The sequence below is a fragment of the Entelurus aequoreus genome, linkage group LG18 (genome assembly GCF_033978785.1).
Source record: "Entelurus aequoreus isolate RoL-2023_Sb linkage group LG18, RoL_Eaeq_v1.1, whole genome shotgun sequence".
Lineage (NCBI taxonomy): Eukaryota > Metazoa > Chordata > Actinopteri > Syngnathiformes > Syngnathidae > Entelurus > Entelurus aequoreus.
The window spans coordinates 7,756,870-7,771,869 of NC_084748.1; the positions used below are offsets into that span (position 1 = coordinate 7,756,870).

Sequence of the window (15,000 nt, forward strand, 5' to 3'; positions counted from 1 at the left end):
TTTCACGATACGGTATTGATCCGATACGATACCAGCCCGAATCATAGTACATGTTTGTATTGTTTTGCAGTGTGGAATGTTAGAAAAGACTAACCTTGTGTGAGATATCGTGTGTGTGATATCAGATCGATATCAATATCGGATCAGGACACTCCTGGTTAAGCGTATAAAAATGTGAACTTTGCTAATATATGCGTGGTGACGCTGAATCTTACTGCTATTGCATCACTTCCTGTCTACATGCTAACGTTCTTGCGTTTGACTCTAAAGCAGGGGTGCCCCGAACTTTTCCCTACTGAGGGCCGCAGATTGACAAATCAATTTTGGTAGTTTTCACCTTCAAAATCAGTACTTTGTATCGATTTTTTTCAAAGAAGTAGAAAATGCTATTTCGGTAGAAATTTCATGTGAGTGCTGAAGAGCCGAAGCCAAACTGAAATGCTAAGTTAGCACGTTGGCCAGATATTGTCAAATAACCAAAAAATTTAGCAAAATGAGCTAAAAAAAAAAAAAAAAAGAAGCTAGCATGCTAACAGCACTATGCTATGTTAACAAAAGCATGCTTGCAATTAGCATTAATATACCTGCTTAATTAGCTAAAAAAGCTAGTATGCAAAAGTTAGCATGCTAAAATGCTAACTATAATTTAGGTCAAGAAGCTAAATATTACTCTTAGGTGTGCAGCTGAATTTTTTTTAAAGGCTAGCATGTTAACGTTAGCATACATCAAATACGAATACATGACAAAGATGTGTGCCTAAAAAAATGTGTAAAAAAACGAAAACGGTAGCATACTAACATTAGCATGCTAACAGGTATTATTCGACAAGTAACAAAATATTTGACGCTAAGGTGTATACCTGCAAAATTGGCTAAAAAAGCTAGTATGCAAAAGTTAGCATGCTAAAATGCTAACTGTAATATAGGTCAAGAACCTAAATATTACTCTTAGGTGTGCAGCTGAATTTTTTTTTTAAAGGCTAGCATGTTAACGTTAGCATACATCAAATACGAATACATGACTAAGGTGTGTGCCTAAAATTTTTTGTAAAAAAACGAAAACGGTAGCATACAAACATTAGCATGCTAACAGGTATCATTCGACAAGTAACAAAATATTTGACGCTAAGGTGTATACCTGCAAAATTAGCTAAAAAAGCTAGTATGCAAAAGTTAGCATGCTAAAATGCTAACTGCAATATAGGTCAAGAACCTAAATATTACTCTTAGGTGTGCAGCTGAATTTTTTTTTAAAGGCTAGCATGTTAACGTTAGCATACATCAAATACGAATACATGACTAAGGTGTGTGCCTAAATTTTTTTGTAAAAAAACGAAAACGGTAGCATACAAACATTAGCATGCTAACAGGTATCATTCGACAAGTAACAAAATATTTGACGCTAAGGTGTATACCTGCAAAATTAGCTAAAAAAGCTAGTATGCAAAAGTTAGCATGCTAAAATGCTAACTGTAATATAGGTCAAGAACCTAAATATTACTCTTAGGCGTGTAGCTGAATTTTTTTTTTTTAAAGGCTAGCATGTTAACGTTAGCATACATCAAATACGAAAATATGACTGAGGTGTGTACCTAAAAAAATATGTAAAAAACGAAAACGGTAGCATACCAACATTAGCATGCTAACAGGTACCATTCGTCAAATAACAAAATATTTGAAGCTAAAGTGTATACCTGAAAAATTTGCTAAAAAGCCGCCATGCTAATATTAGAATGCTAACAACGGGCCGCACTTTGGACACCCCTGCTCTAAAGGTTCCACCGTAGTCCGGAAGATGAAAAGTACATTTCCTGCAAACGTTAAAAGGTTTTGAAAGGCATTCATGTTTGAGGACGGGAAGCAGAAGCCCTTCGTAGAAGTAGGAGCAGGGGGCGGGGCTACGTCTGGCTCCCGGCCCCTGACTCCTGGGGGCAGATGAGCAGGGTGGAGTCCAGGTCCAGCCGGAAGGCCGCATAGAGCGGCTGAGAGAAGGGACATCGGAAGGTGTGTAGGAGCATCATGGAGTCGGACACGCTGTAGAAGGACAGCGCCCCCTTGTGGCGCTCCAGGAAGACGCCGATGCGGGGGCAGGGTGGCGCCGCCACGGTGGTCTTGCGGTTGTCGTGCCAGGCGGCGTAGCCCGCGGGCGTGCACCTCAGCCGCCACGAGTTCTCGTTGCGGCCCAGCAGGCAGGGCTTGCCGCCGCCCTTGCGGCCGATTCCGCGGTAGGTGGCGCCGATGTCGATCCAGCCGCCGCCGCGCCACTCCACCTCCCAGTAGCTGGCGCCGCCGAACTGGCCCTCCCGGCACAGCACCTGAGCCACCGAGTCGAAGCGCTGGGGGTGGGCGGGGTAGGACTGGGGCTCCTCGCCGCAGTGCGCCCCCTGGCGACCCTCCAGGAGAACCAGGGTGGGGTGGGCCGTCTCCGGATCCAGGGACAGATGACAGGAAACTGTCGGGAGGGAACAGGAAGAACCCGGTCACAAACGTGGAACTCGTTCGTGAGGACGAGCTGACATTTTGGCACCGAGTGGACAGACGAGACACGTTGAATTATTATTAAAGTACAAGGTGTTGAAACGCCGGATCCTGCTTGTATTTTATTTGTGGCGGTAGTTAGTTGAGAAGAGCGACACTTTCATATGAGGGGCCGTTAGGGACATTATTCACAATTACCTCTCACATACACTACTGAAATGCTCTATGTATGTGAGAGCTTTTCAGTAGTGATCTAGAGAGCATTTCAGTAGTGTATGTGAGAGCTTTTTAGTAGTGTATGTGAGAACTTTTCAGTGGTGTATGTGAGAGCTTTTCAGTAGTGTATGAGAGAGCTTTTCAGTAGTGTATGTGAGAGCTTTTCAGTAGTGTATGTGAGAGCTTTTCAGTAGTGTATGTGAGAGCTTTTCAGTAGTGTATGTGAGAGCTTTTCAGTAGTGAATGTGAGAGCTTTTCAGTAGTGTATGTGAGAACTTTTCAGTAGTGTATGTGAGAACTTTTCAGTAGTGAATGTGAGAGCTTTTCAGTAGTGTATGTGAGAACTTTTCAGTAGTGTATGTGAGAACTTTTCAGTAGTGTATGTGAGAGCTTTTCAGTAGTGTATGTGAGAACTTCAGTAGTGTATGTGAGAGCTTTACAGTAGTGTATGTGAGAGCTTTTCAGTAGTGTATGTGAGAGCTTTACAGTAGTGTATGTGAGAGCTTTTCAGTAGTGTATGTGAGAGCTTTACAGTAGTGTATGTGAGAGCTTTTCAGTAGTGTATGTGAGAGCTTTTCAGTAGTGTATGTGAGAGCTTTTCAGTAGTGTATGAGAGCATTTTAGTAGTGTATGTGAGAACTTCAGTAGTGTATGTGAGAGCTTTACAGTAGTGTATGTGAGAGCTTTTCAGTAGTGTATGTGAGAGCTTTTCAGTAGTGTATGTGAGAGCTTTTCAGTGGTGTATGTGAGAACTTCAGTAGTGTATGTGAGAGCTTTACAGTAGTGTATGTGAGAGCTTTTCAGTAGTGTATGTGAGAGCTTTTCAGTAGTGTATGTGAGAGCTTTTCAGTAGTGTATGTGAGAGCTTTTCAGTAGTGTATGTGAGAGCTTTTCAGTAGTGTATGTGAGAGCATTTCAGTAGTGTATGTGAGAGCTTTTCAGTAGTGTATGAGAGAGCATTTCAGTAGTGTATGTGAGAGCTTTTCAAGAGTGTATGTGAGAGCTTTTCAATAGTGTATGAGAGAGCATTTCAGTAGTGTATGTGAGAGCTTTTCAGTAGTGTATGAGAGAGCATTTCAGTAGTGTATGTGAGAGCTTTTCAATAGTGTATGATAGAGCATTTTAGTAGTGTATGTGAGAGCATTTCAGTAGTGTATGTGAAAGCTTTTCAGTAGTGTATGAGAGAGCATTTCAGTAGTGTATGTGAGAGCATTTCAGTAGTGTATGTGAGAGCTTTTCAGTAGTGTATGAGAGAGCTTTTCAGTAGTGTATGAGAGAGCATTTTAGTAGTGTATGTGAGAGCATTTCAGTAGTGTATGTGAGAGCTTTTCAGTAGTGTATGAGAGAGCATTTCAGTAGTGTATGTGAGAGCTTTTCAGTAGTTTATGAGAGAGCATTTCAGTAGTGTATGTCAGAGCTTTTCAATAGTGTATGAAAGAGCATTTTAGTAGTGTATGTGAGAGCATTTCAGTAGTGTATGTGAAAGCTTTTCAGTAGTGTATGAGAGAGCATTTCAGTAGTGTATGTGAGAGCTTTTCAGTAGTGTATGTGAGAGCATTTTAGTAGTGTATGTGAGAGCATTTCAGTAGTGTATGAGAGCATTTTAGTAGTGTATGTGAGAGCTTTTCAGTAGTGTATGAGAGAGAATTTCAGTAGTGTATGTGAGAGTTTTTCAGTAGTGTATGAGAGAGCATTTCAGTAGTGTATGAGAGAGCATTTCAGTAGTGTATGTGAGAGCTTTTCAGTAGTGTATGTGAGAGCTTTTCAGTAGTGTATGTGAGAGCTTTTCAGTAGTGTATGTGAGAGCTTTTCAGTAGTGTATGTGAGAGCTTTTCAGTAGTGTATGAGAGCATTTTAGTAGTGTATGTGAGAGTTTTTCAGTGGTGTATGTGAGAGCATTTCAGTAGTGTATGTGAGAGCTTTTCAGTAGTGTATGTGAGAGCTTTTCAGTAGTGTATGTGAGAGCTTTTCAGTAGTGTATGTGAGAGCTTTTCAGTAGTGTATGAGAGCGTTTTAGTAGTGTATGTGAGAGTTTTTCAGTGGTGTATGTGAGAGCATTTCAGTAGTGTATGTGAGAGCTTTTCAGTAGTGTATGTGAGAGCTTTTCAGTAGTGTATGTGAGAGCATTTCAGTGGTGTATGTGAGAGCATTTCAGTAGCGTATGTGAGAGCATTTCAGTAGTGTGTACAAGAGTGTTTCAGTAGTGTGTGTGAGAGAAAAACATTTCAGTTGTTTATGTGAGAGCATTTCAGTAGTGTATGTAAGAGGTAATTCTGAATAATGTCCCTAACGGCCCCTCATACTTTTAAGCCACGGTTTCCAAAAGTCTGTTCACTAGTTTTGTCACCAGGGGTCTAGTTACTGGCTGGACGTGGTGACAAAATGGCTAAGTTGGCAACATTGATCCCTCCTGCTCTGTCTTCTTATTCTCCGGCGGACCAGCGGCGTTGTGTGGTGTTTATGACGAGGAGGAGGAGAACTTACACCTGAGGAAGGCCGCCCTCATCCTCTGATCGGCCGGCTGCAGAGACAACAAGGACAGCGGGAACGATGCACACAACACTGAGGACACACAAGGAAGTGCTGGTGACGTTTTTGTGTGTTAGCATCATATACTGTGTGTGTTAGCATCATGTGGTGTACTATATGTTACTATGGTGTATATACAAGTATGTTCCAAATATGTTAGCTTACCTTGTGTAGCATCTTGACCTGCTGAACGTGGAGACTGATGAGGCTTGAAGTTCTCTGCACTGAGTCGTCCATCTTGGAAATGAAGACTTTTAGGATTATTTACAAACTGACAAAAAACTGTCTTCACCTTTTCCCCAGCTGCACACATATGTTACTGTTACACATATTACTGTTACACATATTACTTTTATTGTTACACATTTTACTGTTACACATATAACTGTTATAAATATTTCTGTTATTGTCACACATATTACTATTGCGTTACACATTTTACTGTCACTGTTACACATGTCACTGTTACACATATAACGGTTACTGTTACACATATCACTGTTACACATAAAACGGTTACTGCTACACATATCACTGTTACACATATTACTGTTGCATATGTAACTGTTACACATATCACTGTTACACATTTACTGTTACATATGTAACTCTTACACATATTACATTCACACGCATTACTGTTATTGTTACACATATTACTGTTACACATATTACTTTTATTGTTACACATGTTATTGTTACACATATAACTGTTATAAATATTTCTGTTATTGTTACACATATTACTATTGCGTTGCACATTTTACTGTTATTGTTACACATATCACTGTTACACATATAACGGTTACTGTTACACATATCACTGTTACACATATGACTGTTACATATGTAACTGTTGCACATATTACTGTCACACGCATTACTGTTAATGTTACACATATTACTGTTACACATATAACTGTTATAAATATTTATGTTATTGTTACACATTACTATTGCGTTGCACATTTTACTGTTATTGTTACACATATCACTGTTACACATAACGGTTACTGTTACACATATAACTGTTACACATATGACTGTTACATATGTAACTGTTGCACATATTACTGTCACACGCATTACTGTTAATGTTACACATATTACTGTTACACATATTACTTTTATTGTTACACATTTTACTGTTACACATACAACTGTTATAAATATTGATGTCATTGTTACACATATTACTATTGCGTTACACATTTTACTGTTATTGTTACACATATCACTGTTACACATATAACGGTTACTGTTACATATAACGGTTACTGTTACTGTTATTGTTACACATATCACTGTTACACATATAACGGTTACTGTTACATATAACGGTTACTGTTACACATATCACTGTTACACATATAACGGTTACTGTTACATATAACGGTTACTGTTACACATATTACTGTTACACATATTACTGTCACACGCATTACTGTAATTGTTGCACATATTACTGTTTCACATATTAGTTTTATTGTTACACATTGTACTGTTACACATATAACTGTTATAAATATTTATGTTATTGTTACACATATTACTATGGTGTTACACATATTACTGTTATTGTTACACATTTTACTGTTACACATATAACTGTTATAAATATTTATGTTATTGTTACACATATTACTATTGCGTTACACATTTTACTGTTATTGTTACACATATCACTGTTACACATATAACGGTAACTGTTACATATAACGGTTACTGTTACTGTTATTGTTACACATATCACTGTTACACATATAACGGTTACTGTTACATATAACGGTTACTGTTACACATATCACTGTTACACATATAACGGTTACTGTTACATATAACGGTTACTGTTACACATATTACTGTTACACATATTACTGTCACACGCATTACTGTAATTGTTGCACATATTACTGTTACACATATTAGTTTTATTGTTACACATTGTACTGTTACACATATAACTGTTATAAATATTTCTGTTATTGTTACACATATTACTATGGCGTTACACATATTACTGTTATTGTTACACATTTTACTGTTACACATATAACTGTTATAAATATTTATGTTATTGTTACACATATTACTATTGCGTTACACATTTTACTGTTATTGTTACACATATCACTGTTACACATATAACGGTTACTGTTACATATAACGGTTACTGTTACTGTTATTGTTACACATATCACTGTTACACATATAACGGTTACTGTTACATATAACGGTTACTGTTACACATATAACTGTTACACGTATTACTGTCACACGCATTACTGTAATTGTTACACATATTACTGTTACACATATTAGTTTTATTGTTACACATTGTACTTTTACACATATAACTGTTAGAAATATTTCTGTTATTGTTACACATATTACTATGGCGTTACACATATCAATGTTACACATATAACTGTTATAAATATTTATGTTATTGTTACACATATTACTATTGCGTTACACATTTTACTGTTATTGTTACACATATCACTGTTACACATATAACGGTTACTGTTACATATAACGGTTACTGTTACTGTTATTGTTACACATATCACTGTTACACATGTAACGGTTACTGTTACATATAACGGTTACTGTTACACATATAACTGTTACACATATTACTGTCACACGCATTACTGTAATTGTTACACATATTACTGTTACACATATTAGTTTTATTGTTACACATTGTACTGTTACACATAACTGTTATAAATATTTATGTTATTGTTACACATATCACTGTTACACATATAACGGTTACTGTTACACATATCACTGTTGCACATATTACTGTTACATATGTAACACATATTACTGTCACACACATTACTGTTATTGTTACACATATTACTTTTATTGTTACACATTTTACTGTTACACATATGACTGTTATAAATATTTATGTTATTGTTACACATATTACTATTGCGTTGCACATTTTACTGTTATTGTTACAAATATCACTGTTATATATAGCACTGTTACACATAGCTGTTACACATATTACTGTTACATATGTAACTGTTACTGTTACACATATTGCTGTTACATATGTTACTGTTACAACCTCATTAAAAAATCACAAATGGGGCACCTTTAACAACACGACGCTAACACACTCGTGCTAACTCGTTTAGCAAGTCTGGTTAGGCGGAGCTAATTAGTCGTGCTGCCAGCCGGGTTATGTCAAGTGAAATGTTGAATTAATGATGGCGACACCACTCAGGGGTGTCACGTCACAGGGGGTCACATGACCCACTGTCACTGGTGATGTGTGTTCTCACCTCTGCAACACCCGCCACCAGAAGCGTGACTGTCATTAAGTGTGTGTGTGTGTGTGTGTGTGTGTGTGTGTGTGTGTGTGTGTGTGTGTGTGTGTGTGTGTGTGTGTGTGTGTGTGTGTGTGGTCTCCATCCTCACCTGCTCGGCTGATCATGTCCACCTCCTCGCGGCACACCTCCTCCACACGACTGCGGAGGTGACACAGCGCCCTCCTGGCGCCACTGAAGGCCTCTGTGGGCGGGGCCAGGGTCCTGGAAAGGCGGCTGGCAGGCACAGGAAGGCACAGCAGCGGCGCCGCCTGGGAGGGTTGAGCAGACAAAGTGTCTTTAGCACACCTCACTGCGTCCTTTGGAAAATTGCATTCAGCCAGGTGAGGACTTTTTTCCGCCAGTCACCGCTGACTCATCGCCGATCCCTCCGCGGCCTCACCTGCAGGAAGTGTCCGTTGTCCTCCGTTTGGGTGAGCCGGCTGATCTCCTCGTCCCTCCTCCTCAGCACTTCCAGATCCTTCCGCAGCATCTCCATGTCCAGCTCGGCCCGCCACACCGCCGCTCGCTCCCGGGCTTCCAGCCTGGCGCGGACCTACACAAGACCGCCGGTCAGCATTTGCCAGGCGGGATACATCGTGGCAATCTACTATGTAAGGCAATGTACACTAGATTCAATGGCCCCATTCGTGGCAGTTTACCTGACACATGAAACGTGACGAAACTGTAGCCGCCAGATGGCAGTAAAGTGTTGAATGTCCTAAAATGTGTTTTGTGGCAATTCCAACTAAATGAGTAACCTCCCCTCTTCCTCTCACGCGAGATCCACCCAGGAACGGGACCATAAGAACCCCTTCCCTACTGTATCTACTCGCCTCGGTCTTGGTCTTCTCCAGGCGGAGCACCATATCAGCAAAGAGGGCCTCGCTGTCCTCCAGGACGGCCGAAGCGGACGCCTGCAGAAATGAAATTGCGTACGGATTAATTTTAATCCATCTTTATTTTTTTTCCCCGTTGCCGTGGCGATACGCACCTTCAGCGACTCCAGACTCTGCTGAGACTCCTCCAGTTCGCGCTCGCAGCTTCGGATTTTGCCCTGGATCGTCCTCTGAGACTCTTGGAGCTGAACCTGCACACCAGACAAGGTACAGTTTTCCCTCCTCTTAGTGGCGGGAAAACTTTCAAGATAAAAACTGATTTTCAAGGCAAAAACTGATTTTCAAGGTAAAACTGATTTTCAAGGTAAAAACTGATTTTCAAGCTAAAAACGGATTTTCAAGGTAAAATTTGATTTTCAAGGCAAAAACTGATTTTCAAGCTAAAAACGGATTTTCAAGGCAAAAGTTGATTTTCAAGGTAAAAACTGATTTTCAAGGTAAAAACTGATTTTCAAGGTAAAAACTGATTTTCAAGGCAAAAACTGATTTTCAAGGCAAAAATTGATTTTCAAGGTAAAAACTGATTTTCAAGGCAAAAGTTGATATTCAAGGTAAAAACTGATTTTCAAGGTAAAAACTGATTTTCAAGGTAAAAGTTGATTTTCAAGGTAAAAGTTGATTTGCAAGGTAAAAACTGATTTGCAAGGCAAAAGTTGATTTTCAAGGTAGAAACTGATTTTCAGGCAAAAACTGATCTTCAAGGTAAAAACTGATTTTCAAGGTAAAAACTGATTTTCAAGGTAAAAGTTGATTTTCAAGGTAGAAACTGATTTTCAGGCAAAAACTGATCTTCAAGGTAAAAACTGATTTTCAAGGTAAAAACTGATTTTCAAGGTAAAAAGGCTGATTTTCAAGGCAAAAGTTGATTTTCAAGGTAAAAACTGATTTTCAAGGCAAAAGTTGATTTTCAAGGTAGAAACTGATTTTCAGGCAAAAACTGATCTTCAAGGTAAAAACTGATTTTCAAGGTAAAAACTGATTTTCAAGGTAAAAGTTGATTTTCAAGGTAGAAACTGATTTTCAGGCAAAAACTGATCTTCAAGGTAAAAACTGATTTTCAAGGTAAAAACTGATTTTCAAGGTAAAAAGGCTGATTTTCAAGGCAAAAGTTGATTTTCAAGGTAAAAACTGATTTTCAAGGTAAAAACTGAATTTCAAGGTAAAAGTTGATTTTCAAGGTAGAAACTGATTTTCAGGCAAAAACTGATCTTCAAGGTAAAAACTGATTTTCAAGGTAAAAACAGATTTTCAAGGTAAAAGTTGATTTTCAAGGTAAAAACTGATTTTCAAGGTAAAAACTGATTTTCAAGCTAAAAACTGATTTTCAAGGTAAAAACTGATTTTCAAGGTAAAAACTGATTTTCAAGGCAAAAACTGATTTTCAAGGCAAAAACTGATTTTCAAGGTAAAAACGGATTTTCAAGGTAAAAACGGATTTCAAGGCAAAAGTTGATATTCAAGGTAAAAACTGATTTTCAAGGTAAAAGTTGATTTTCAAGGTAAAAGTTGATTTGCAAGGTAAAAACTGATTTGCAAGGCAAAAGTTGATTTTCAAGGCAAAAGTTGATTTTCAAGGTAAAAACTGATTTTCAAGGTAAAAACTGATTTTCAAGGTAAAAGTTGATTTTCAAGGTAGAAACTGATTTTCAAGGTAAAAACTGATTTTCAAGGTAAAAACTGATTTTCAAGGTAAAAGTTGATTTTCAAGGTAGAAACTGATTTTCAGGCAAAAACTGATCTTCAAGGTAAAAACTGATTTTCAAGGTAAAAACTGATTTTCAAGGTAAAAACTGTGTCCACTGGGGAGAATGCAGGCTATTGCATCATGATGACCTTTGTATATAATGACCTGTGGTGCACCTCAGCCCCCTTGCTCGCTATATTTTGCGAACTACAAATTAAACGTGAAAGACGGCTGTACTTTGCGTCAAATACAAGCGGTATGCAAAGTATTCATAGAGCGGAGATCCGCCACCACAAGCCCAGGTGGTGTGTCCGTCACCACAGTGTGCAGTGCAATGACAAAAGGCAGACATATTGATACTAAGAACTGACTATAAAATCTGACTATCATTTAAAAAGGTTTTTCTTTAGGGGACCTGTTTTTTTGTCCTCATACCGTCAGAGGTCCCCTAAAGGTGACTGTGTAAACAGAGCGACGTCCCCATTAAGTAAGCATTGCCAGAACACACACACACACACACACACACACACACACACACACACCCACACACGGCCCCTCCACCCCGCCCCCTCCCGTCTATCCCTCCCTCGTGAGGAGCAGTTCACTAGAGGACATTTGCCGATGCTACTGTAGATGGATTTTATTTCTTTAAATGTTTATATGGTTGTTAACATTAAGGCATTTTGTGATTTCTGATCGTTAGTGAGGGCACCTATGGACAATCAAAGTTCATTCGTATAGCCCTTAATCACAAGTGTCTCAAAGGGCTACTACACAAGCCACAACCACATCCTGGGCTCCGATCCCACATACAGAAGACAGTTTAGCTTGTCGTCGTTGTTGTTTTGTTCGTTAATAAATAGACAGTTGTTACATCACTTTGTTATGTTTGTTTAATATACACTTAGTGTACAATCTCAGAGTGTCCCACCTGAGATCGGTAGGTCGTGAGTTCAAACCCCGGCCGAGTCATACCAAAGACTATAAAAATGGGAGCCATTACCTCCCTGCTTGGCACTCAGCATCAAGGGTTGGAATTGGGGGTTAAATCACCAAAAAATGATTCCCGGGCGTGGCCACCGCTGCTGCTCACTGCTCCCCTCACCTCCCAGGGAGTGAACAAGGGTGATGGGTCAAATGCAGAGAATAATTTCACCACACCTAATGTGTGTGTGACAATTACGGAGCCCCTAAAGGGACATGGGGGAAATTATTTTTTTAATACTTTTTTTATTTTAATTTTTTTGACATGTATCTAAAAAAAATTATAAATGTTTTTTTTTTTTTTTTTTTATAACTTTATAAAAAGTTTCTCGTGTGCACGAGAAACTTTTTATAAAGTTATAAAAAAAAAATAAAAAAAAAATTATTATTTTTTTTAGACATGTACCTCGTGCGCACGAGATACATGTCTAAAAATAATAATAATAATAATAATTATTTAAAAAAAATTATCCCCCATGTCCTTTAGGGCAGTGGTCCCCAACCACCGGGCCGCGGCCCGATTGGTACCGGGCCGCACAAGAAATAAAAAAATATATATATATATATATTTTTTTATGAAATCAACATAAAAAACACAATATATACATTATATATCAATATAGATCAATACAGCCTGCAGGGATACAGTCCGTAAGCACACATGATTGTATTTATTTATGTTAAAAAAACATTTTTTTTTAAATCAAGGGTGATGGGTCAAATGCAGAGAATAATTCCACCACACCTAGTGTGTGTGTGACAATTACGGAGCCCCTAAAGGGACATGGGGGAAATTATTTTTTTAATACTTTTTTTATTTTTATTTTTTTGACATGTATCTAAAAAAAATTATAATTTTTTTTTATTTTTTTTATAACTTTATAAAAAGTTTCTCGTGTGCACGAGAAACTTTTTATAAAGTTATAAAAAAATACAATTTTTTTAAAAATAATATTTTATTTTTTTTATTTTTTTTTAGACATGTATCTCGTGCGCACGAGATACATGTCTAAAAATAATAATAATAATTATTTTTAAAAAATTATCCCCCATGTCCTGTAGGGCAGTGGTCCCCAACCACCGGGCCGCGGCCCGGTACCGGTCCGCGAACCGATTGGGTACCGGGCCGCACAAGAAATTAAAAAAAATATATATATATATTTTTTAATGAAATCAACATAAAAAACACAATATATACATTATATATCAATATAGATCAATACAGCCTGCAGGGATACAGTCCGTAAGCACACATGATTGTATTTATTTATGTTAAAAAAAAAATTTAAATTTTTTTTTAAAACATTTTGTCCCACCGGTCCGTGGGACACATTTTCAAGCGTTGACCGGTCCGCAGCAACAAAAAGGTTGGGGACCACTGCTTTAGGGGCTCCGTAGACAATCATTGGTACTTTAACTTTTTAACATGAGCATTGTGAATTTGATGCAAAAGTACAAAAAAAGTGTTCCAAAGCCTTGAATGTGACATTTAGTACCTGTCTCCTGGCCCTCTGAGCCTCCCCGGGATGCACCTCCTCCCAGTCGGACTCGCACAGCAGACAGTCCCCGGTCCACTCCGCCGGGGCGTCCTCCGCCGCGCCTCCCCCGGCGGGAGGCTCCAGTCCCAGGCGGTGCTGCGCGCACAGCCGGCGGGCGGGGCAGGGCACGGCTTGCACCAGCTTGTGCCGCCTGAGCGTGTCCACCTCCCGGTGCGGGGACATGTGCGTGTGGCAGAAGGAGGCCAGGCAGACCAGGCACGACTTGGCCGCCGCCAGCCTGCTCTCCGGCGGGCAGAAGTCGCACGGCACCTGCCCGCCTCCGCCCCGGTAGAGCTGGGCCGGCGCCGCCGCCGCGAAGGCTTCGCTCAGCTTGAGCTTGTCGACCACCTCGGCCAGCACGGTGTTCCTCCGCAGCACCGGCCGAGGGCTGAACGACTCCCGGCACTGCGGGCAGCTCAGGTGGCCCGGCTCGGCCTGGTCCCAGTAGTCGTTGATGCACCGCATGCAGTAGGTGTGTCCGCACGGGATGGACACCGGGTCCTTCAGCATGTCCAGGCAGATGGGACACCGGAACTGACTCTCCGTCACCGAGATGTTGGCCTGGGCCATCGCTCCTTGGTCCTCCTCGGTCTTCTTCGGTCCTCCTCGGCCTTCTTCTGTCCTCCTCGGTCTTCTTCGGTCCTCCTCGGTCTTCTTCGGTCCTCCTCGGTTTTCTTTTGTCCTCCTCGGTCTTCTTCTGTCCTCCTCGGTCTTCTTCGGTCCTCCTCGGCTTTCTTTTGTCCTCCTCGGTCTTCTTCGGTCCTCCTCGGTCTCTTTTTCTGTCCTCCTCGGTCTTCTTCGGTCCTCTTCGGTCTTCTTCGGCCGTCCTCCGTCCTCTTGTCGGGTTTGTTGTGACTTGTGACCAGGAGGGGCCGGTGGACAAAAATAACTTCCGCTACGTCATTCATTCCGTTCACAGGTGGCCTTAATTTTCCCTTCGTTTTTGTCTGACAGGTATGCCAAGCGGTTGACTTTTTAAAAGCGACATAGAAATACATTTAATAATTAAAATATGCAAAACGTTCTACAGTAAAGTTCTGTCATCCATGCGTGTAATGTTAATGCAGAGTTTGTGATATTTTAACATATTTATTAGAGGTGGGAATATGGAGGTTAATAATTTGTGTCTTTAGTATGAATTTATCATGCAGCTGAATTTTTTGCATTTGAATTTTGTGAAAATATTTTTTTTTTACATCAAATTCATGACAATTTCATTACATTTGATTTTGATTTGATTTGATATATTTTATTTCAAATATGCAAAAAAAAAACCAAGAGCAAGCCTGATCCAATACAGTGCTATAGCCTTAACAGCCATTATAACAAAATGAAAACAA

The 15,000-nt window shown here is 39.6% G+C and overlaps 1 protein-coding gene across 1 annotated transcript; it reads right to left on the minus strand.

Moving 5' to 3' along the window:
- Window positions 1–1,783: 1,783 nt before the first annotated feature.
- On the minus strand, window positions 1,784–14,365 carry LOC133633770 (E3 ubiquitin/ISG15 ligase TRIM25-like). The gene is made up of 8 exons (XM_062026436.1): window positions 13,619–14,365; window positions 9,550–9,645; window positions 9,392–9,472; window positions 8,959–9,111; window positions 8,668–8,827; window positions 5,389–5,460; window positions 5,179–5,256; window positions 1,784–2,452 (listed from the first exon to the last, which is right to left on the minus strand). The coding sequence occupies exons 1-8, from the start codon at window positions 14,228–14,230 to the stop codon at window positions 1,899–1,901; spliced, it is 1,806 nt and encodes a 601-aa protein (XP_061882420.1). The 5' UTR covers window positions 14,231–14,365; the 3' UTR covers window positions 1,784–1,898.
- Between the last annotated feature and the right edge of the window lie 635 nt (window positions 14,366–15,000).

Coding starts and splice junctions, on each gene's coding strand:
- LOC133633770 (XM_062026436.1), bottom strand. CDS start 14,230: ATGGCCCAGGCCAACATCTCGGTGACGGAGAGTCAGTTCCGGTGTCCC. Junction 9,646..13,618: donor CTCAGAGGGCCAGGAGACAG/GTACTAAATGTC, acceptor TCTGGTGTGCAG/GTTCAGCTCCAAGAGTCTCA. Junction 2,453..5,178: donor GAGGGCGGCCTTCCTCAGGT/GTAAGTTCTCCT, acceptor CCCTCCCGACAG/TTTCCTGTCATCTGTCCCTG.